At 43.5% G+C, this 24,874-nt stretch overlaps 1 protein-coding gene across 1 annotated transcript in view; it reads left to right on the top strand.

The window, feature by feature from the left end:
- Positions 1–1,079: 1,079 nt before the first annotated feature.
- Positions 1,080–24,874, top strand: part of esr1 (estrogen receptor 1) — a gene marked incomplete at both ends in the record, with an annotated part of 68,730 nt that continues 44,935 nt past the window's right edge. The window contains 3 exon segments of the mRNA XM_084314286.1: positions 1,080–1,558; positions 17,924–18,168; positions 23,824–23,940. Of these exon segments, the coding sequence (XP_084170412.1) occupies positions 1,080–1,558; positions 17,924–18,168; positions 23,824–23,940 (841 nt within the window).

The following is a 24,874-nucleotide window of genomic DNA, read 5'->3' as shown; positions in this document are numbered from 1 at the left end:
GGTGAGTCTTGTGCCACTTATATGTATGTAATAGAATGTTTTGTATTTATTTTTAGGCCTCATGATCTACCTTTTATAGCCTTGTTGTTTTGATTTGCCTGTTTTTTTTTCTGATTTGATTTACGACGTGATGATTCTCAGGTGTATTCAATAGTCTGGCTGCGTGGACGTCAGACCGATCATATGTTATTATTCCGGTTGTGTTCCGAGTATCTCGTTAAATGAACGATTTAAGTATTCAAGGTGGGAGTCAACATCAGGCAGAACTGTCTCCTCTGGTTACTGTGAGCGGGCTGGAAGGAAAGCTGGCATTTTAACGCATAATATCTGCAGAACAGAAGAGGCTATAGGCGAGTTGTGTAGGTATCACAATCTTTCTCTCTCTCTCTCTCTCTTTCTCTCCCTCTCTCTCTCTGTATCTCTCTCACCCTCTCTCTCTCTCCCTCCCTCTCTCTCTCTCTCTCTCTCACCCTCTCTCTCTCTCCCTCTCTCTCTCTCTCTCTCTCTCTCTCTCTCTCTCTCTCTCTCTCTCTGTATCTCTCTCACCCTCTCTCTCTCCCTCTCTCTCTCTCTCTCTCTCTCTCTCTCTCTCTCTCTCTCTCTCTCTCTCTCTCTCTCTCTCTCTCTCTCTCTCTCTCTCTATAACTCTCTCTCTCTCTCTCTATAAATCTCTCTTTCTCTCTCTCTCCCCCTTCCTTCTCTCCCACACATCAGTTGTGATATATTAGAGGAAAAGAAGGGAAAGCAGCTCCTACAAAGAGAAATAAATAAAAATCTCAAGGAGGCTTGGCGTGTTTTTGGACCTAGTTTCTAGGCGGAAGTGAGGAGAGAAGAGAGAGAGAAGTGGGGACTTAAAGAATATTATCCACCTAACCTCTTCAGCATTACAACTGGTGTAAAGTTGCCTGACGGACTAATGGAATAGGAGAGGAGGGGGAGAGAACGAGTATTGCGATAGAGAGAAAGAATTGAACGAGAGAGAGAAAGCGAGAGAGTGAGAGAGTGAGAGACATCCCCCTCCCTGCCAGTGTTGTCTGTCTACTCTAAATCACGCCGCTTCTCAGTGCTGTTGTGCTGTGATGTTGTTCAGCCAGAGACCGGCACAGAACAGGCAGCCTCGCGGACCGGCATTCAGCCCCAGGACCAGGACCAGGACCAGGACCCCCAGGCTCCAGGCTGTTCCAGCGCTGGAGACCCACGCCCTCTCCCCCTCCAGACTCTCGCCCCCCCCGCCGCGCGCCCCCCTTGGCGACATGTACCCCGAGGGGAGCCGGGGGACCGGCGGCGGCTCCGTGGACTACCTGGAGGGTGCGTACGACTACGCGGCCCCCGTCCCCGCCCCCCTCTACAGCCCCTCGGCCACAGGGTACTACTCCGCCCCCCTGGATGCCCAGGCGCCCCCCTCGGACGGTAGCCTGCAGTCCCTGGGCAGCGGGCCGGGCAGTCCGCTGGTGTTTGTGCCCTCCAGCCCCCAGCCCAGTCCCTTTCTGCACCCCAGCCACCCGGAACTGAGCGGACAGCCGTACTACTTGGAGACCACCTGTACACCCATATACAGGTGAGTAAACTCTTGTCTTCTGTTTCATTAGCGCCAGTGAAATGATCCTGGCTCAACAGGTTGCTTCTATATGGGCGCTGGGTAGATTCTATTCGAGAGTGGTTGATGTTTTCACCATGCTGCACACTCTGCCCCACCCCGATCTGTGATGTCAGAGTGCTTTTCCCCTATAGACAGAACACTGAACAACACTGATCTCTCCACACACAAGCACACATGAACACACACATACACACACAACACACATTCTGCACTCGCTCACACACAAACGCACCATAGGTCACTTTAAACACACAAGAAAAGGACACTTTAAAGGAAGGGGAAAAAGGACATTTTAAGAAAATAACTTGTTGTGATTATTGCATAGTGTAGTTAGAAATAGCAAGTATAGCATAGGGACACAGAAGTAAAACTGTATATTGTATAGTAGCGTACATAGGACCCAGTGCCTTTAAGTCATAGCTCAACATGGTATTAACATGTCTATTTTATCATGTCTATTCTACTTATTTGATTTACTATTGTATTCTTGCACAATCGAAGCGGGCATGGCCAACCGCATTTCACTGTATGCCCTGGTATGTATGTGATAAATAAACCTCTTGAATCTTGAATCTTGATTCTAGACAGACTGCGATAGTACCTCCAGAGAGGCACTCTGACATCACAGATGGGGCGGGGCAAAGTGTGCAGCAAGGTGAAGAATTTCAACCACTAGGGCACCAGAACGACCATGGATTCAGTTACTCTTTAAAGCAGAGGACGGAACACGTCATCATTTTCAACTAAAAGGTCGTTTATTAACCTAATCCTTACCATAACCCTATAACCCTGGCCCTTAATGTTGCTGGAAACTTCACACCTATAATTCTAGATGATAACATACATACTGTATATATTTGTGATCATCGATTTCATCATCAAAAGTATCCTCTACTTTAAATACATTGACTGTATTGTCAATGTACACAAGGCAATTGGAATTATGTCTTTTCACATATCCCTCTTAGTTACACATACACACAGTCCTCATATCCCTCCTAGTTACACATACACACAGTCCTCATATCCCTCCTAGTTACACATACACACAGTCATCATATCCCTCCTAGTTACACACACACACAGTCCTCATATCCCTCCTAGTTACACATACACACAGTCCTCATATCCCTCCTAGTTACACATACACACAGTCCTCATATCCCTCCTAGTTAAACATACACACAGTCCTCATATCCCTCCTAGTTACACATACACACAGTCCTCATATCCCTCCTAGTTAAACATACACACAGTCCTCATATCCCTCCTAGTTACACATACACACAGTCCTCATATCCCTCCTAGTTACACATACACACAGTCCTCATATCCCTCCTAGTTAAACATACACACAGTCCTCATATCCCTCCTAGTTAAACCTACAGTACACACAGTCTTCATATCCCTCCTAGTTACACACACACACAGTCATCATATCCCTCCTAGTTACACACACACACAGTCCTCATATCCCTCCTAGTTACACATACACACAGTCCTCATATCCCTCCTAGTTACACATACACACAGTCCTCATATCCCTCCTAGTTAAACATACACACAGTCCTCATATCCCTCCTAGTTACACACAGTCCTCATATCCCTCCTAGTTACACATACACACAGTCCTCATATCCCTCCTAGTTACACACAGTCCTCATATCCCTCCTAGTTACACATACACACAGTCCTCATATCCCTCCTAGTTACACATACACACAGTCCTCATATCCCTCCTAGTTAAACATACACACAGTCCTCATATCCCTCCTAGTTAAACATACAGTACACACAGTCCTCATATCCCTCCTAGTTACACATACACACAGTCTTCATATCCCTCCTAGTTACACATACACACAGTCCTCATATCCCTCCTAGTTACACATACACACAGTCCTCATATCCCTCCTAGTTACACATACACACAGTCCTCATATCCCTCCTAGTTACACATACACACAGTCCTCCTATCCCTCCTAGTTACACATACACACAGTCCTCCTATCCCTCCTAGTTACACATACACACAGTCCTCCTATCCCTCCTAGTTACACATACAAACAGTCCTCATATCCCTCCTAGTTACACATACACACAGTCCTCATATCCCTCCTAGTTACACATACACACAGTCCTCCTATCCCTCCTAGTTACACATACACACAGTCCTCATATCCCTCCTAGTTACACATACAAACAGTCCTCATATCCCTCCTAGTTACACATACACACAGTCCTCATATCCCTCCTAGTTACACATACACACAGTCCTCATATCCCTCCTAGTTACATACACACACAGTCATCATATCCCTCCTAGTTACACATACACACAGTCCTCATATCCCTCCTAGTTACATACACACAGTCCTCATATCCCTCCTAGTTAAACATACACACAGTCCTCATATCCCTCCTAGTTACACATACACACAGTCCTCATATCCCTCCTAGTTACACATACACACAGTCCTCATATCCCTCCTAGTTAAACATACACACAGTCCTCATATCCCTCCTAGTTAAACATACACACAGTCCTCATATCCCTCCTAGTTAAACATACACACAGTCCTCATATCCCTCCTAGTTAAACATACAGTACACACAGTCCTCATATCCCTCCTAGTTACACATACACACAGTCCTCATATCCCTCCTAGTTACACATACACACAGTCCTCATATCCCTCCTAGTTACACATACACACAGTCCTCATATCCCTCCTAGTTACACATACACACAGTCCTCATATCCCTCCTAGTTACACACAGTCCTCATATCCCTCCTAGTTACACATACACACAGTTCTCATATCCCTCCTAGTTACACCTGCAGTGCAGCGCCCCTGGAGCAGTTTTGGGGTTCAGTGACACTTAAAGACAGGATGGTGGGCTCCGTAGATGTAACACCAGCCACCCTTCAGTCACCAGCTCACAGCTGGAATACACCCCCCTGTCAGTTAGCGGGGATCGAACCAGCAATCATTCGGTTACTGGTCGACCTCTAAGGCCACCCTGCCTCCCCATAGAGGCTAACCATCACGCTCCTACGTAAAAAGGATTGGATGGAGTTCCACTACTACCACAAGACCCTTGGGGCAGGGCTGTTGCAGGCTGTGCGACGTATACACAGGCGTAGAGCTCTGCATAGGAGTGTGTCTAACTATCTTATGTGGTTCCTTAGTGTTTAGAATCAGAACTTAGAATTTAAGGATTTGTGTTGAAAGTACTTAGTGCTAAACTACTTAATTGGACATTGTAATAATCATTAGGGCCTTGTGAGCAGTGGCGGACGTAGGCATGGGCAACATGGGGCAGACGCCCAGGGTGGCATCTTGCTGAGAGTGGCACGAGGAGGTGAAATTATTATTCATGTGTTTATTTTTATTTAAATTTCTTCTCTGAATGGTGACATTTGCGCAATTGATTTTCTGTCGCTCATCGCACGTCACGTTGTCAGGTCAGGTCAATTAATGAGATAACTTGTCTGAGTGGGCGCTCCTGTTTGTGACTGTGAGCTAGAAAGGTCCCACTCACTCAGTACGACATGGGGAGGGGGGCGGGGGATTCTATCTATCAAAATAGCACACCTCTATAATGCAATTCGTAAAATGAAATCAGTCAGTTTGAACTGCTACCAAATAAACAATTGCAATTGTTTAATAAAAGTATTTGTTTTGATACAGGATTTGTCCAATGTGGCGTTAATTATGCGATAGTTTAAGGGTGAAACTTGTTGCTGGATGTAAATTAAAAAAAAACATCCATGCTAGGAACGCCACTGCTATTGTATGTGTGTGATTCTTTACTTGTGTCTTCCCCCTTGGTGTACAGAATGCTAGCTGTCTCTCTACCCCGTTTCCACATTCCACTGTCTCTAGTTTCACCGATTCGGCTGCAAAAACACTTCACAGTTTACATTTATCGGCAGGTCTAAAGGGGTTCCTGGACCCTTTGGATCAGAGGTTGTGTTGACCTCGGGTGCCAGAGCTGATGAGAGGAGAGATACTGTAGCTATGAAACTGTGCTTTTTGACTATAAGGTGGGGAGAGGAGAGCAGAGGTGTGTCAGTATTATTATCCTGTCTCTATAGGGAACAGACGCCAAGTCCATACATAGTTATGTTTAGCTATTGTTTTGTAGCATTAGCTTATGCTACAAAACATGTCTAGCATTAGCTTATGTCTACCGGTGTTTGGTGTATTTTGTAGCTGAGGTCTTTCTGGTTCTCTCATAAGAGAAAACACAATGCAGAGTTATCACAAATTATATATAAGAAGAAAAGGTCAACGAAAGCCAATAGAATCAACCATGAAGGGTTGATTTATTGGGCCATGATGTATGCATTTGAAAATGGAGAGAAGGAGTAGACGGGTAAGTTACTTTGACCTCATTCAATCTTATTCCACCTTAATGGTAATGAGTGCCACTGCCAGGCGAAAAAAACTCTGATCTGTTTGAAGGATTTTGTTTGCACTGACTGTGTTGAGAAGTGAATAGGCCTCACTGATCTATAGCTTCGATGTGGGTGCTTGGGAAAGGGAAGGACATTTTGTTGATCAGAGTTTTAACTTAAAAGAACTTTAACCGTAATGTAAAATGATCTTATTCTATTTGGATACATGTCATGTTCATAGTTTTTTTTTTTTTAACAATATACTTATTGGGTTTTAGTTTGCAAATTACAACATGTATATCAGCAGAGCAGTATTCAGCAAACATTTTCACCCCGTTCTCCCTCCCCTAACCCCACCCAACACAAAATAATAATTAACTTCAAAAACAGGTTCACATAGGAAGGATACAGATTTAAATAATAAAAAAATAAAAAATAAACATAAAGAAATAATAATACAACCAAAATGTTTTACACATTAAGTAAAGGGTGTTTCTTGTCGTTTTTACACAATAATAAGAGTTGTCCCACAGTACTCCCCCTAATCCTGTTCTTGTTGAAGCAAGTTCCCAACATTCGTATTATGCTTTAAGAAGTACACAAATGGTCCCCAGGCATTATCAAAAATGTTTTGTTTACGTCTAACAATATACACCATCTTTTCCATTGACATATTTGAAGCCATTTCTTTAATCCACATACCAATTCTTGGTCCATCAACATTTTTCCAATTAAGAGCTATTACACGTTTTGCTTGTAATATGCACATATCTATAAATCTAAACTCTTTGCGTTGTAGATGTGGGGTGGTAGGATATAAACCAAGAATAAAAAGCTTGGGATTCAATGGCAACTTCTTTGAGTCATGTTCATAGTTAGTAGTATACAAACACTGTGTTGCTGTTTTGTCCTACTGCATTGTATCTTTTCCTGTACGGCGATAGTCAGACACTGTCTCGACATCATTGTAAACGATGATTAGATGATTTCTTTGAACAAATGAAGGAATTAATTCAGGAACTAAACTGAATGTCACTCTCTCATGACCTGAATCATGGTATATTGATCGTTACTGTATAGTTCCATCCTGTATAGATATGTTTACACACCCCAGTATAACTATATATTCAATTCAATTCAGTTCAGTTTTATTTGTCATTAACATGATGCGCAGGCACATATAAAAACGAAAAACAACATCCACCTTTATCTCTGTTTTATAACCAAACAAAACATAACCATTACCCTAATGAAAGGGGCAGAGCCTCGTGGTTACTAATTCCAGAGATTTAAAGGCTTTGGTAGGGACCTTGAGACAAGAGGTAACACACTATTCATTTCTTGACTGAAGTGGAAAATAGCCATCTGCTCTGTCTCTCCGTAGGCCGCCACCCTCTGAAAGGAGCAGGAGCACGGTCTATTTCATCAATACCCAGCTTAATTCAATTACATTTAAATAGGCCATTTATTGCCATGAAATGCCAAAGTGCTTCATTGCCAAAGCACGTTTGACATACTGTAATATAGGTCAAAAAACGATTGGAACATTACCACTATAGGCCGGCCTACAGTCCAAACAAAAACAAATCATTAAAATATTCCACAGAAACTGGTTCAATTAACATGAACTGCATTTATCTAATGACAAGGTTATGTATCTATTATCTATGTATGTATAGGTTATTATGTATTTATTCATTTATACATTTTTCCATCTACTCTGTATATCTGATTGATTACTATAATTTGGATGTTCACTTTATGATCGAGAATTGTATGAACCACTAAAACCTGCACGGACTATAATTAGTGTGGGTGGCACGCACGCACACGCACGCGCACACGCACGTGCACACACACGCACGCACGCACGCGCGCGCGCACGCACGCACGCACACACACACACACACACACACACACACACACACACACACACACACACACACACACACACACACATTTTAATACTTTATTTGGTTCCACAAATTATATTACATAAACAGGGAATCAAATGTATCGGGGCCAAGCAGCACTGAACACTTAAGGGTACACATAGCACCTCCTTCTCCACGTGGCTAAACTGCCAATAATAGCTGAGACAGAGCAATATTTGGCAATTTGTTTGGCTTTTCTTTTAGACATTGCAGCAATTCTCAGACCGGTCATGGTGCATTTGTATACATGGCCAAGACTTCCGAACACAAGTACACTATATCTACACCTATACCCAAGGTCAGCCATCACACTGAGCAGTGGTTGGTATTTGATATACTTGTCCTGGAAGCGTGTAGTCTTTTACCAACGCACTTGCAGTTCCGCGTTCGGGTTCCGCGATCCGATTGGCCACTGACGTTTCTCTCAGCGCCAATCGCGTTACGCCTATTTCTGCCTCTAACAGCCTGCTAGCTAGCTAACGCCTAGTTCTATCACTGGTTAAGCTTGGCGACTCTTTCGAAGTTGGTTAAGGTTAGAGTTTGGAATCAGGGCTGGTGGTCTATCGCCCTGCTCTAAGACAAACTCTAACCTTAACCAACTTCGAAAGAGTCGCCAAGCATAACCAGTGATAGAATTAGGCGTCACGCGATTGGCGCTGAGAGAAACGTCAGTGGCCAATCAGATCGCGGAAAACTGCAAGTGCGTTGGTAAAAGACTACACGCGTCCCGGAAGGCCTGGTCCATGTACAGATCAAAGGTACAGCCTACTTCTATGACCAGCACCTCCCTGTGGCTGGTGTCAACAAAAACAACGTCCGGTGTATTTGGTATGTTAGCAAAGACATCGTTGGTAAGGCCAAACCACTCTGGTTTCACTCTGGCATGTTTGTACATTGCTGCACTAGATGGTGATATGTTCCGTACCGCATCAGACACAATGTCCACAATACGGTCCACACGTGTGAAGGTACCAAAATGACCAGCCTGCTCCAACTCCAGTTGCTATCACTTTTTGGAAAGTTTCACCACACAGTTTTGGAAAAAATTGTGTAGTGCATTTATTTGTTTTTGCAAGACGTTATGTAAATCGCGACAGTGGCCTCAATTTTGCACCTAGATATAAAAATAAGACATCAAAACGATGCCATGACTGTCCCCTCATGAAATACAATTTATGGAATTGGACATTTCAATCTCATTTGTTTGACAGTCACGCTCCACATACACAAAACACTAATGGACTCTCCACTGTAGCTGAAATCTCTGATGATGTTTTTAGATCGTCAGAGGCCACAATTGTCCACTGAATTAAACATAATCGCACATAAACCTTCATAAACTCGCTCTAGTACTCAATATTCAAGTACCTAAGCTTTATCTCTTATGGTTTTGCTCACTCTAGGTCAGTGAAGCATCACCTCATTGAAATGCATTGAGGATAGATGTGTGTCAGTTAAGATTTGAATCAATTAAGGCTGGCAGACAGTATATTTTTTTTTTTACTTTCAGTCAAAGGGAGAGGCATATGAATAAACCTCTTACACTTTCACGGGGAAAAACACACACAGTCACACACATTTCTGTATCTTTTGAACCGTTTGTCGTAGAGACTCAGGGGAGGGGTCGTTGGACTCTGCGGGAAGATCCACTTTCATTGGTCTATGTTTGCTCCGCCCCCTATTCTTAATTCCCGCCCACATTTGTATACTGTATACTTTTATTCATATTTTATATTCAGATAAAAAAAAGTGATTGCCTATATTTATTGTCCTCCTATTACCCTGTCCATACCTGTACTTTCTTTTTATTAATTCTTTTGCTTTTTTATAATTATTTTGCCCACTTTCAACTTCCATTATTGCAGGTACTGTAAACCTCCTGCAGACGGATTATCCTGACATTTCCCAAGTTGCACACATACTAATAATTATAAGCCCTTATGCTATCATATCGTAATCATAAATCACTATGATTGTAATGATGTAATAATTGGTAACTCTATCATTTGTGATTAGCGAGCTCCTTTCAATTGTATCCCGTTGAGATAAAGTGTCTGTTTGCTTGTGCACTTGTGTGAGCAGTCTGTGAGACTTGGGAGGATTTCTGTCATTGTGTGCGCACGCACTCAGTAGCGGATATTATATGAGCCACAGGTTATCCTAAAAGAGCTAATAAGTGTTTCTAATCTCTTAAACATACTGCAGTGGAACCGCATCCATCAATCATGCACGTAGACAGATCTTCATAGAAACAAGATAAATCAAATAAATACAAATAGAGAGATAGATAAGCTAGGCTGAGAGGAGTGTGCTTCCTTTCTGGCCACCTAAAAACACTGTAGTTATATACCATACATTATATATCGTTCTGTATTGTCATATTGTAATGTTACAAATGTTTGATAAAAAAAAATAAAAGAAGAACACCGCCTGAGAGGAAGGGGTCAACGTATCTTGTACACAGGGAGTGGGGGCTGTAGGGGGTGGGGTCTTTGGCCCTCCAAGGGTGGGGGCTTATGGGGCAGGGTCTTAATCAAGAAATAGCTAAATGTAGGAATTAATTCCTCAACAAAATCATGGGTTTATAATGATCAGCATGAGATATGATTAATTACCATAAGTCATTATGTAACAAAAATATACGACAAACCGCTCTATAGTACTATAGTTCTAGTACTTGCTATGGGTTCATGAAAGGTCGTGCTGACCTGGGAGAGGTGCTGGTGTGGGGGACACGGTTGCTTCACTCTCTCCTGTGGGCCTCAACTGTTTGTTAATGATTCTCAATAATAGCCCGGCAGGTTGGAGTCCTTCTAATCAGAGCTGCCGAGAGGCTGGAAATGGTTCAGCTAGATGGGGGGGGGGGGGGGGGGGGGATTAGAGCGTATGGGAACGAGGGGGACAAACTCTTTAATAACAGATAATATAGAAGAAACATGGAAGACTGATCTTGTTCCCACATTTTGGGGCGGAGGAAAATGAGATCGGAACAGGGAAATTGGTTTTGGGACAGAGACCGATGTACCCAAAAAAAAAGAATAAGCCGCCTAGCTGTCAAACATTCATCAAATTGTAATTTCTTGTGTTTGTGCGAGGGGTGATCTGATAGAAGATAACATTTTGACATATCATATTTGTATCGTATTTGTAATTAATCGTATATATAACTGATAGGGCTTTTGATTGGGGATGCAACTTTCGTCTAGTTTACATCAGGGTCCCCCATTTTCAATTCATCATAACATATTATGACATACATGACATACAGATAGACAGTAGGCAGTGGCGGCCGGTGGGTATTCGCCACTAGAGGCGCTATACCAAATATTTTGTACAGTACAGTACAGTACCACGCAACACTCATGGCAAGACGTGAGCGATTCGACTCACGCTCACGGCAATGAATCGGCTCTTATGAACGAGTCGCTCAGCTGTTACTACAACAACACACAACCAGTCAAATAAAGTATAGTCTAGACTCTAATTCACAACTTGAAACACAATATATAAATAGAAAAGTTAGAAACAAAACTCGCCCGTCTACAAACACAGGCAGATCTCTCCCTCTCTCCTTCTCTCTCTCACACACAGCGCGACGTGGAATCGATTTGTTACACAATCAGACCTATTATATACCAAGAATAACTTCAGTATGAGTACAGGGCTGTACACATATTTTGCATATTGTTAAACGAGCCAAGGCTAGCTATTAAACTATCGATATGAATCGAAAATCTGGGACCCTGATGTAAACAAGACAAACGTCTTTCTCTGGTCTGCATCCCCTTAACAATTGTGTGTATTGAGCCGTACTGTATTGTACCCATTCTGCAATCTGTTAATAAAGTTCTCATTCATTCATTCAAACATAGACGATCTCTCTGTCTCTCGGATCAATCAAATCAAATAATTAACACATGTATGTTGTCATTTTAAACAACTCACCATTCATTCATTATGCATCAGCAGCATCAGAGAGCATTTTAGTAGTTACATTTTCAACAAGATTGCTGCTATTTAAACACTTCATGGAAACGGGGTAACGTTAACCTTATGTCGACTGTAGTATTGTATGACCTCGACATAACGTTTAAACGTTAACGTTACTCCGTTCCATGCACTAAGTGGCCAGCTAAGCTAACGGAGCTAACAGCTAGCAGTACAACGTTATGCCTGCGGCATCAGTAGACAACGTATCATGTATTAAACTAGAGTTAAGATCGCTAATCTACCTTGTTGTTGGCTTGTTGATAAAGTATATCCACTCCATGGCATTGTCCATCCAGCCTGTGTTGATGTCCATCCATTGTCCATACATGTCCCTCCACACTGCATCCATATATAGCTTGTTGTTAGTTAGCCAAGAGCTGTGTCTTTGTCCAGACTCCATTTCCGCCTCGAACAGCCTGCAAACTACCTGGCGTTCTATCGCCATGCTCTAAGACAAACTCTAACCTTAACCAACTTTGAAAGAGTGCCTAAGCTCAGTGTAGTAACAGTTGCTGTTGTTGTTGACGAGTCGACTGAGTTGCATTCTAACCAACCCGAGAAATGCGGCAATGGAAAAAAACTGGCATCGCGTCGGCCAATCAGAGAGCGTCTCCGCGAAATGCGTCTATGGAAATTCTTCACGGAAGTTCACACGCTGCTGGCTAGACCGCTTCAAATCGCGCTCGGATTCCAACATAATAGTCATATTTCAACGCACAACGCCGTATGCACTGATTGGCTGTGACGGAGACAGCGATCAAACTGTGACGCGCACGCAGAGCGCTATCGCTTCTTGCCCATGAAAACGCTGTTTTTTTTATTTAGATAATAACGTTATATTGTGCATTGGAAATACAAACATACTTAAAATGAGTAAATATTATTCATTTTAAACATGTTCATATTATTTATAGGGCTATAAAACAAAAAACAAAAAAGTTTTTTTTTCTTCTTCTCTCATTTAACAGGTGGGTCGGCACCCTAGCGCCACCAGTGGCGAGCCGCCACTGACAGTAGGCCTACTGTTACATCTATACATTTATGACATACCAGATTTACAAATACAGTACTGTTTGTGATACAAAAAGCGTCTAAAAAGAGAGTATATACATTTGACGTAGAAACTGTACATTGGAGGAGGTTAGGTAGGTGGGGTGGGGGGTTGGGTAGGTGGGGTGGGGTGGGGGGGGGGGGGGGGGAGGAACTGTACATTGGAGGTGGTTGGGTGGGTGGGGTGGGATACAGACCCTCATCTGCACCTTTGATTACACTGTTTACTTTCTCATATTCAGAGTTAATTATATTGTTTATTTTTATCTTTACTATAATTGTATTGTCTATAATTTCTACTATTACCATTCCCATATCTGTACCCCCCCCCCCCACCCCCGTGCTGCTATGACGCCCGAACTTCCAATAATGGATCAATAAAGGACTAACTTATCTTATCTTGTATCAGGAGAGAAGGGAGGGGGGTGCCATTTCCTGTCTGTGCGTCAGATGATCAACGTCTCAATGTGGCGCCATGCCTTGCAACAAGTTGTTGTAATTCGTAGGTTCCGTGGACTTACTTATTATCGGGGACTAGTCTGGATAGTTGTTTTTGTCCCCTTTCCTCAAATTGACGGGGCACCCTGACCTGACCTAATTGAACGACGGCCCGGTATAGATTGAGGAGGAGGATGCCCGGCCGGACTCCATTTCTTGGGGATGACTTGGCCGAGGAGGGACCGCGGTGGTGTGTCTCCGCTCATCCACCCGGGAGGAATGTCCGTCCGAGGCCGCGCGGAGGCAGCGCACCGGGGAAAGGCGTCCTGGTCTGTGGAAGATATTCACGTTACATAACCAACCACACACTGTCGGGGACTCGGGGCCACAGCTGGGATCTGTCTCATTAAACCTATCTCCTCCCGTAAGAGGCTGTCGAGGGGACTGAGCTCATTTAGCAGCAGGGGGTGATCATTGATCCGGGAGTCTGGCCGTGGTATGAGTGCCCAGCCTTGGACAACCTCGAGTCGAGACTATACTGATGTAGGCTACCGTCCGGCTGCTGGTAAACTAAAGAAACACTGTATCTAAATCATTCAGTAAGATAAGATAAGATTAGATAAGATATTGATATTCCTTTATTGATCTCCTTGGGGGAAATTCAGGCATCATAGCAGCATGGGGGGGGGGGGGGGGGGGTATAGGTGTATGGGCAGGGTAATTAAGATATAAATACAGGCAGTAGAATTATAGTACAGTAGAAAGAGGCAACATTAATATAATTTGTATAATAATAATAAATAATAATAATAAATCAAATTTGTATAGCGCCTTTCAGGAAACCCAAGGTTGCTTCACAGTCAAGAGGGCTAGGGAAAGGGGCAATAGGGGAATAATAATATAATGTATATAATAATGATGTATATCATTCTGTTCTTAGATTTATCACTTGTGACAATTATGGTACCCATCATATACTATGGTTGGATGGTCCTCGCTGGCAGAGACGTGACCTGCATGGCAGCTGTTTCTGTATAAGGTCATTATTGTTATAATATTATCATACTCGCTCTGATGAATGGCTTACGCTTAAGGTTCCTATAGAGTTTGCACTGAATTAGGAGAAACATGGAATGTTTTGCAATGCACTTTAAAACTCAATTTAGGAAGGTTTCATTGCCATATAGATGGGACCATGAGGGAATGGTAAGAACTAGGAAAGAGGGAGAGACATTTATTTATAGCCACGTCCTGGAGAAAGAGGGTTCCTGTCGTCCAATGGTGGACTGGAGTTTCATAAACCTGCAGTGACGTCATGTTTGTTTGTTTGTTTTATTAGGATCTGCATTAGCTGTCATATATTAATGACTGCTAGTCTTCCTGGGGTCCTCACAAGAGAATAATACAACAGAACAAATACAGAATGTAATTAGCAATACAATTAAAAGAAGAAAAGAAAGAATATATACATAAAATAGTTAATCACATCATACTAGATCAGTCTAATTTACATCACTTCGCTATTTAATATATTATTTACTTGCCTTGTTGAATATGGCTCTATAGCGCACTGTAGATTTTTTTGTATTATTAGTCCTCGGTCGAGGAAGAACCAGCTCACCACTTAGCGCCTATCTGCTGAAATGACTGTGACTCTTTTCAATATAATGTAATCGATCAGCTAGAAATATAAGATTTCTTGAGAATGTGAAAAGTCGACAAGGCAACGCACACAGACCATTGTTCTTCAGAGGCATGCCGGCTGCAATGTGGATGCCTTCTAGCCATTACCCTTATCATATTTTTTTTTGATCTACTTTTTCTCGCCATTTTCTATTTTTCTCCCTTCCCCAATTTCGCATTGTCCAATTCTACCCTCCCCTGTCTCGAACGCTGTTAGGCCATGCCTCCCACAAGCCGGCTGCAATGTGGACGAAGCCTTGCATCACGTGTCCCCTCCGGTACTCGAGGAGGCAGCCGTCGCATCTTTTCACCTGCACAGCGCGATCTCTCAGCGGCGAGGGTCTGCGTGGGAGGGACACGCCGCCCCTGTTGCTTTTTGATTCTACTGCGCAGGCGCACCAACCGACCTGTAGGAGTCGCTGTCAACAACGTCCGATCCCCACCCACCAGCTTCCCACCCCCTAACACTGCCAATTGTATTAGTATGAACGACCAGCCAAGCTGGTAGCAACGCCGAGAGCTGGGCTCGCCATTACCCTTATCATGTTATTTCTATAATATTGTAATCTTTGTGAAGATGAACAAGTCTCTCCTTCAGCTGAACAGCAGTAGAGAAAACAGAGTATCGTGGTGATGTGACAGATCCTGGAGCTGTTCCATAGACAGAGAGTAGTAGAACTACTCCTATAGGACACTATGACAGTAGCCATGGTGATATTACCGGGACATGTGTACAATTTCTGATTTGGAGCCATTTGGATGTAAATTAGATGTAAATTGTGTAAATTGTCCAACTCCAAAATGCTACTATTTTAACATAGTAGCATTTTGCATAGACCACTTAAAAAAAGAGCACTTACAGCACCTTTAACGTGGCCATTAGTGCAGGGACATACAACAACCCACATTCACCAGATCTCAGGCATACATACAGACTATATTTTATACCATGTTTTTATTACATTTTTTATTTAACCTTTATTTAACCAGGTAAGTCATTAACAATTTCTGTTGAGGGATAGGGGGCAGGGGGTAAAAGAAATACAAAGTTAAAACAGAACAAGATTAAAACAAGTTAAAACATGGTAAGACAAACAGAGCAAAACAAAACAGCCACAGCAGGCAGGCAGATGCAGGTGCAAGTGTCAGTATATAATAGTTCCCTGAAAGCTGATTTGGAGATGAAATTGTCCAGTAAATTGTTCCAGTTTGTGGGCACGGCAGACTGAAATGCTGATTGACCAATTACTGAGTGTGTTTTGGGGATTTTCAGCAGGATGATATTTGAAGAACGAGTAGACTATATACAGCATAATATGACGCAATGTAACCCTAGTGAAAATGCACAGAGAAGATTAAAGATTGTACTTAAACAATTAATTTTCGAGATCGCCAAATGATTGACGGAGCAAGAGCTCCGGGAGTCGGAGTTGTATTTGTACAACACCGTGTACTTCGGCGCACACCACCTCACATATCGGCATGTAACTCGACAACCGCTGAGCGGATTTTGTCACCTGAAACGGCTATCGACAGGCAACAAATAGGGCTTTAATGCGATATATATATATTGTATTATTATAAAAGAAAAATATGCACACCCGAGCCGCTAGAGGTCGCCAAAGTGCCAGTGGGAAATCGTCCTCAAGAGGGCCCACATGTGGGCCGTTGCATGTTAAGAGGTTTTAAAATGGGCACTTGAATCATACATAGCATAATATGAGTACTTGAAATTCATATAAGTGTCCCAAGGTTGGTCACAGTCTGGATAGTTCAGCCCAGTGTTGTAGTCGAGTCACTAAATCTCGAGTCCGAGTCGAGTCTTGAGTCCCCAGTGTTCGAGTCTTGAGTCACCAAAGAAGAGCCCGAGTCGAGTCCCCATTACCCTAGTCCGAGTCCGAGTCATCAAGGTTGAGTCCACTCCACTCTGGCACTCAAAGAAAGAGCTGACATACAAATAAAAAAAGGTCTACATTAGACATAAATGACACAGTGGTCACCGTTTCAAAGGGAGTTTATTTACTTTGCCATTAATATAGCCATCAATATCTCATGCCAAATGATTAGGGCCTATTACAAAAAAATTTAAAAATGTTTTGATCAATTAACAAGTCGTCTGAGTCCTCGTCTGCACCTTCCGAGTCCGAATGCAGTCCAATGCTCGAGTCCAAGTCCGACTACAACACTGGTTCAGCCATGCTATATGTAGTCAGGAGCCACTGTTGAGGAGGCAGACAACCTTGGGGAAGGTAGCTGACCCTGGTGGTGGGAGGTATTGGTTAGTATGACCCTCCATCGCCTGCCTGAGGGGAGTCTGGTGAAGGGTCGGTGAAGTCAGGGTGGGTTGAGCCAGAGGCAATATTGCCAGCACTGTTCTATTATGGGAGCTATCGTGTGGGTGTTGGGTGTCTGTATTATTACTAAAATTATGTTCACAGAAATACATTCAGGATGAATAGTTTTATTGGAGGCCTATAAATGAACATTTTAATAAAAAGATTATTTATAGGCCTCCAATAAAACTATTCATCCTGAATGTATTTCTGTGAACATCTGTTTTGTTTGATTTGTCACATGTAAAGTCCCCTGAGAATGTGCTATTTTGTATAGTGTTTGGACTTTATTAATTTTAACTTTTTGTACTGTATGAAGCACATCCTCAGGGGACTTTACTGACTAAAGTACAACCTAAAGTACAAAATTAAGTACAAAATGCTAACCTTTTTAAAATGCAAAATGTGTTGTTATTATGCTATAATGATGGAAATTAAATATGAAATTAAATATTTCTAAAAACCCACCCCCTGTGTGCCCTTATTATAGGTCCAGCGTGGGATCCAATCAGCAGCCGGCATCGAGGGACGACCTGTGCGCCGTGGTCACCGGCAGGTCTGAGTCGTTCTGCGCCGTGGGGGGGTCAGGGTCGGGCTCGGGGTCGGTGCAGGCGATGTTTGAAATAACCAAGGAGACGCGCTACTGTGCCGTCTGCAGCGACTATGCGTCTGGATACCACTATGGAGTGTGGTCCTGCGAGGGCTGCAAGGCCTTCTTCAAGAGGAGCATCCAAGGTGCAGTGTGTGGCCCATATGGGAAATGTTTTTTTAAGAAATTGATTGATTGGGCGGCTACATGGTCCCCGTTCGAGCCCAGCGCTCCACATTGCTTTCAGTTTAGCTGGTCGTCCGCACTAATACACATTGGCAGTATTAGGGGGTGGGAAACTGATGGGTGGGGATCGGGCGTTGTGGACAGCGACTCCTACAGGTCGGTTGGTGCGCCTGCGCAGCAGAATCAGGAAGCGACGGGGGCGGCGGCGTGCCCTCCAAACGCAGACCCCCGACGCTGAAAGATCGCGCTGCGCAGGTGGAAAGATGCGACGGCTGCTTCCTCGAGTACCGGAGAGGGGACTCGTGCAATGTATGGCTTACACGTCCACATTACAGCCGGCTTGTGGGAGGCATGGCCTAACAGCGTTCGAGACAGGGGAGGGTAGAATTGGACGATACGAAATTGGGATGGGAGAAAAATAGAAAAATGGGAGAAAAGGTGGATACAAAAAAATAAATAAATTGATTGATTGATTGAACATTTTATTAACAGATTGCAGAATGGGTACAATACAGTACGGCTCAATACACACAATTGTTAAGGGGATGCAGACCAGAGAAAGACTTTCGTCTTGTTTACATCAGGGTCCCCCATAACAGTAGCTGACAGGAAATACACTTGTGTCCCAAGCTATTCCCTATAGCAACACAGGTCCAAGGTATATAGGCCTTCAAAAGGTTTTAGAAGCATCTGCCTTCAGATATCATTATCTTACTAAAGAGAAAATACTATTATATGTTCGATTATTGGTTGTCCAGCCATATATGGCAGGTTCTTTAAATTCCTTGTAAGGATCATGTGGATTTAGACCATCTTGTACAATTTGTATACATATCTTATTATCTTCCATTTGGTGCACTCCACTCCACCCTCCAATAGTTTACATGTAACATGATTACAGTAATCATATATATATATATATATATATATATATATATATATATATATATATATATATATATATATATATATATATATATATATATATATATATATATATATATATATATATATATATATATATATAAAGGTAACTGTAATCAGTTACATTTACTCTAAAAACAACAACAACATAGTAATCATACAGTTAGTCTTTTAGTCGTTTGAAAGAAAAGGAGACTATGAGTGAGATTATAAATGCACGTGTTATTTTACACACCTTGAAGTAATGGTTGACACTGGATGATAATAACACAGTTTAAATTGCACTCTGTGAATTGGGATGAATGATTAATTTAACCACTGAGTTCAAGAATGAAGACATAGAATTCCAAGAAAATCTTCCAAAACTCATTTTTAGGTTTAATTACACTTTCAATGGATGGTCTGAGTACAATTTCAAGCAGGCGGTCAGTAGTCCATTTGGAAGCTACCTTCCTGACTATATTAACACTTTGTGACGAGTGAGTGACTGTGAGTCACTCCAATCTCACCAGTCTAATAAGCCATATCAGAAAATGAAAGTGACCATTAGTAAATGGTGTACTGCACATATGAAAAGGTAAGCCTATATATTATATATCATATTTTAAGGTACACTTTATGGAATCACACAAAGGCATGCATTTCTACAATGCTGTCAACATGTATTTATTTTATTTATTTATTTATTTTATTTATTTTTTAGTATTCATATTAGTATTGATATAATAATAATAATTTGTATTAATATAAAGATTACACTGTGCTGTGGTATTATGAATCATTTTACATTTACATTTTACATTTAGTAATTTAGCTGGCGCTTTTATCCAAAGCGACAAGTCATCAGGAAGGGCACAACTCTATCAGCTGAGTAACAATGTTCATCAAAGTGTTGAGTGCTACAGTGTAGGTATTAGGACAAGTGCATGACAGTGAATCATCTACAACGGAAACTGAAGGAGACTGAACCATTTTGAATTAAAGCCACACCATGACATTTGTATTACTAAAATAATATATACTTTTAAAATGAAATAGAATTTTCACGTTCACCATTCCACAAATGGTATATGTTTATAACTGAATAAACAAACTGCCCAAAATTGGGTCTTTGGAACACAGTTTGAAGCTATAAACTTCAAAGTACTTCAAGGCCTACTCCTCCGAGTACATCAATGATTACTTTGGGAGGAGTGGTGGCACTTGTTCTCACCACACAAGAGCCAGTGTTGCTGATCTGTGCTCGCCTAGGTTCAAAACCAACATGGCTAAATGTTCATTTAGGTTTGGTGGAGCGACAAACGATAGGTTATGTAGATAACCTAGTTATATTAGTATTGGCTGAGCGTCCCGCTCTGAGCCTTATGAGATACCCCTTATCTCCTATGATACCTACTGTATCTCCAACGAAAACAACTACATGCACCCCACCTGTATGGGGCCCCGCCCCTATGGTGGCATAGCCCATATAACCGTGACTCTGGTCACCAAACACCCTTCCTCGCCAAATCCCGTTCCAGGAAAAGATCCCTCAAGAGGGAACTCAAGGCCGCGCAAAGCGGGACGCTCAGCCAATACTAATATAACTAGGTTATCTACATAACCTATCGTTATATATTTGCTTTTGCGTCCCGCTCTGAGCCTTATGAGATATGGGGAAGAGCGGACGCGAGACCCGACAAATGTACCCCCTGAGGACCCGTAAGCCCACATCAAGCGGTGCGGGGAGCCCTGTCACCCCATCCTTCCTAATGAAGGGGGGGTGCAGTCAACTCCACCTGAATGCGAACAAGAGGGAACCAGAACCCCTTGAACACACCGTACAGGCGGAACCACGTGTGACTCAACACACTGTGGCCCATACCCATACACTCCTGCTACCCGACCAAGGACGGGAAGCAGGAAAGGCCACAGACCCCAGAACCGCCTGGGAGACAGAACCCCCGGTCATGTCCATGAGGTAAAACCTTACAAAGGGACCCGGGGAGGACCATGAAGCTGCAGCACAGATGTCCTCCACCGAGGCCCCACCCAGGAGAGCGGCAGAAGCAGCCACCCCACGAGTGGAGTGCGCCCTGACGCCCCCAGGGGGATCCTGCCCAGCCAACGTGTAGCAGAGGGTAATGCCCTCGCACAACCAATGGGACAGGCGCTTACACCCCTCCCTCCCGACTTCTCAGGCAGAGAACACCGGGAGGAGAACGCCACCTACATGGCCGATCCCTCGGCCGCCAAGGCTGTCGGCCTTGTGGACACCTGTCGAATCAACGCCCAGGATACCTCCGGTGGGGGAAAACATGGCCGCCTGTCGAGGGCCTCGTCATCACCGCTGACGAGGCCGTGCTCTCTCTTCTTCTGGCTGCGCGGTGTGAGGCGGTGTAGGGCCTAGGACAATACCGCCCGCGCTCCAGCAGAAGACCAAAATCCCCTGCGGAGAGGGGAACCCTGAGCGGTTATAGCTTGCGGCTGGGTCAAAGCTAATAACGTCAACAACCTCGCGCGATGTGTCGACGTCGGCTGGCCCTCAAGGCCCCTCCACCAGACACCATTTTTTTAATAGAAAAAAACAGCAATTCGAACACAGTTCTAATCGTTGCCAATTCCATACCGTGGCGGTACAAGCCTTAACAGCCCACCAGCCACTCGCCAGGCCGACCCACCCATGGCGTCGGCCGGGCGGGGCACTGTTTCAATATGTCAAAAACAAAGGACTGATGTTAACACGGAGCACCAGTGGTGATTGCAAACAGCAACCTCCACTGTGGTGTGCACCATGAAAGAGTTAAATGAATAAAAGAACTAAACCACAAAATACTGTAGAATGAGCAAACCCATACACACAAAGTTAAGGGGAGGCGGACCAGAGCGAACTAGTCTCGCCTTCATTCAAAATATTCACAACAGCACACCAGCCCTAGTTTAGCCCATTTACCAAAAAAGGTAAACAAAGCCCCCCCCCGCACTACTCCCCCAGTATACCGATTGACCATCAGTATGAATGGTTGAGAGGAGAGAAAACTGTAGCAAGACAGACCTTCTCATAGCAGAGTGACAGAACGAAACAATAGCCCACTACACAGGGCCGCCTCAGGGGGTGGGGAGCCTCGCGTCTAAATTCGCACAGGGCCTCACATTTCTCCCAGGCGGCCCTGCCCTTATACTACTACAGCCTAGCGTGAGGCGATGTGGGACCCAGATCAACAAACGCCTGCGCACAGACACGCAACATGTTTACCATGTCGGCTGGACCCATAGCCCCACTACCCGACGCCAATATGGATAGGAACTAGCCAGCTGAGCCATAACCCGCCGTCAAGTCCCATCCTGCAGTAATATAGCTCTACTGCTACACCGCCGAGCTCACGCATCGCCCCAGATGGGGACACCGTTCAACAGACCCTGCCGGAACACAAGGTAACATACCTGGCTAGGCAACCTAGCCACGGCCTACCCTGTTGTCAACCCATTTACCCGAAAAAAGGTAAATAGGACTCAGCAAAAAAAACCACAACAGCTACCGACTGACCTTCATTGATGAACCGGGCAAGAGGAGGGAGAAGTGACAACATCTCACGGCGGAGATATTAGAACAGCGTAGCAGTTAGCAGTAGTAATAGCATGTGGCATTAGCGATAGCATGTAGCATAGCATTAGATGTTTAGTAGCACGCCCAAGACAGCTTGGAAACCGTTCCCTGCAGTGAACGTTCACCAAACCATCCTGCCCCCGGCGCCAACACACAACATGGTTGTGTAACAAAACAAACCAGCATTACTAACACTAATACCCATGTCTGAAGACACAGGGCCTACCTGGGTACAAGCTGGCCCGACAGCCAATCTTGTACAGCTGAACCTCGATGTGCTGTCATCAGACGAGGAACATCAACATAGGCCCGTCGTGTCGCCGAAAACATGCGTTGAAGATGCCAGGGGCCAGCAACCTCCGGTAAGCTTTCAACATTATGACTCTGATCTTTTTCATCCTGCTAGTTACGTATGGTGCACGCAGCCAGTACGCTGGAACGAAAATAGAGGAAGGGTGTTTGGTGACCAGAGTCACGGTTATATGGGCTATGCCACCATAGGGGCGGGGCCCCATACAGGTGGGGTGCATGTAGTTGTTTTCGTTGGAGATACAGTAGGTATCATAGGAGATAAGGGGTATCTCATAAGGCTCAGAGCGGGACGCGAAAGCAAATACGATATATAACTGGAATATGTTGCCTTTGCCGTTAAAGAGTACAAGCAGCCAGCACCTTTTAAAGGTCAAACCCTGGCTCCTTGAAAATGTGAAAGCTTAAGAACATGTTCATATTTTGTACCGATGCTATTTTGTTTTGACCAAGGACCACAATGGAAACAAATAAGTCTATGACTTTATTGTGCCTATCCTTGTGCCTATCCTTGACGATGTGTTTTTTAACTGAATGTCAAATAAATCAAATCAAATCAAAATAAATCTGCCTGAAAAGTTGCTTACAATGGCAGGACTCCCAATTCTGTTTTATGAACCTTCTGTTCATAAATGTTCAAAGAAGGCTTATGGTGCCTTAAAATGATTTAGTTAGGATCTTGTTAAAATTATATGATAAAAATGATAAAACTGTTCCTGACTGACAACTTTTATGCCAAGCAAATTATGTAATTTCCAGCTAACAGCGTTATTATTAATAATCATTTTCATTTCAGGTCACAACGACTATATGTGCCCAGCGACCAATCAGTGCACCATTGACAGGAACCGAAGAAAGAGCTGTCAGGCATGTCGCCTTAGGAAGTGCTGTGAAGTGGGCATGATGAAAGGCGGTGGGTACACACACACACACACACACGCACACACACACACACACACACACACATACACACACACACACGCACACACACACACACACACATACACACACACACACACACACACGAACACACACATGAATACACACACACACATAAACACACACATAAACACACACATAAATACACACACACACACACACACACACACACACACACATACACACACACACACACACGAACACACACATGAATACACACACACACATAAACACACACATAAACACACACATAAATACACACACACACACACATACACACACACACACACACATACATACACACACACACACACACACACACACGCACACATACACACACACACACACACACACATACACACACACACACACACACGAACACACACACACACACGAACACACACATGAATACACACACACACACACACATAAACACACACATAAACACACACATAAATACACACACACACACACACGACACACACACACACACGCACACACACGCACACGACACACACACACACACACACACACACACACACACACACACACACACACACACACACACACACACACACACACACACACACACACCATTGGAATGCCCCCAAGAGCCTTGCCACAGCTGCATCTATTATAGCTGGTGATGGTGTTCAAATCCCAAGAGTAATGAGCCATGATGTGCAAACGCAACTAAAAAACAAGTTAGATACTTCAGAAACATGAGTGCAAAAGTAAATACATTTACAAATATATGTACAAATACTGTTGACTAATATATGGAATATAGAAGAAAAACATAAAAGCCAGAATGCCAGAGTTCAGTTAAGAAGCCATTTCTTCCTATTTTAGGTTAGCCTGGTTTAATTGTGTAATAATGCACGTATAACCTCAACCCTGGTTTAATT

The sequence above is a fragment of the Notolepis coatsorum genome (genome assembly GCF_963971535.1).
Source record: "Notolepis coatsorum genome assembly, chromosome: 5".
Classification (NCBI taxonomy): Eukaryota; Metazoa; Chordata; class Actinopteri; order Aulopiformes; family Paralepididae; genus Notolepis; species Notolepis coatsorum.
The sequence above is the reverse complement of the archived record's forward strand: the minus strand, read 5'-3'. Positions and strand labels throughout refer to the sequence as shown.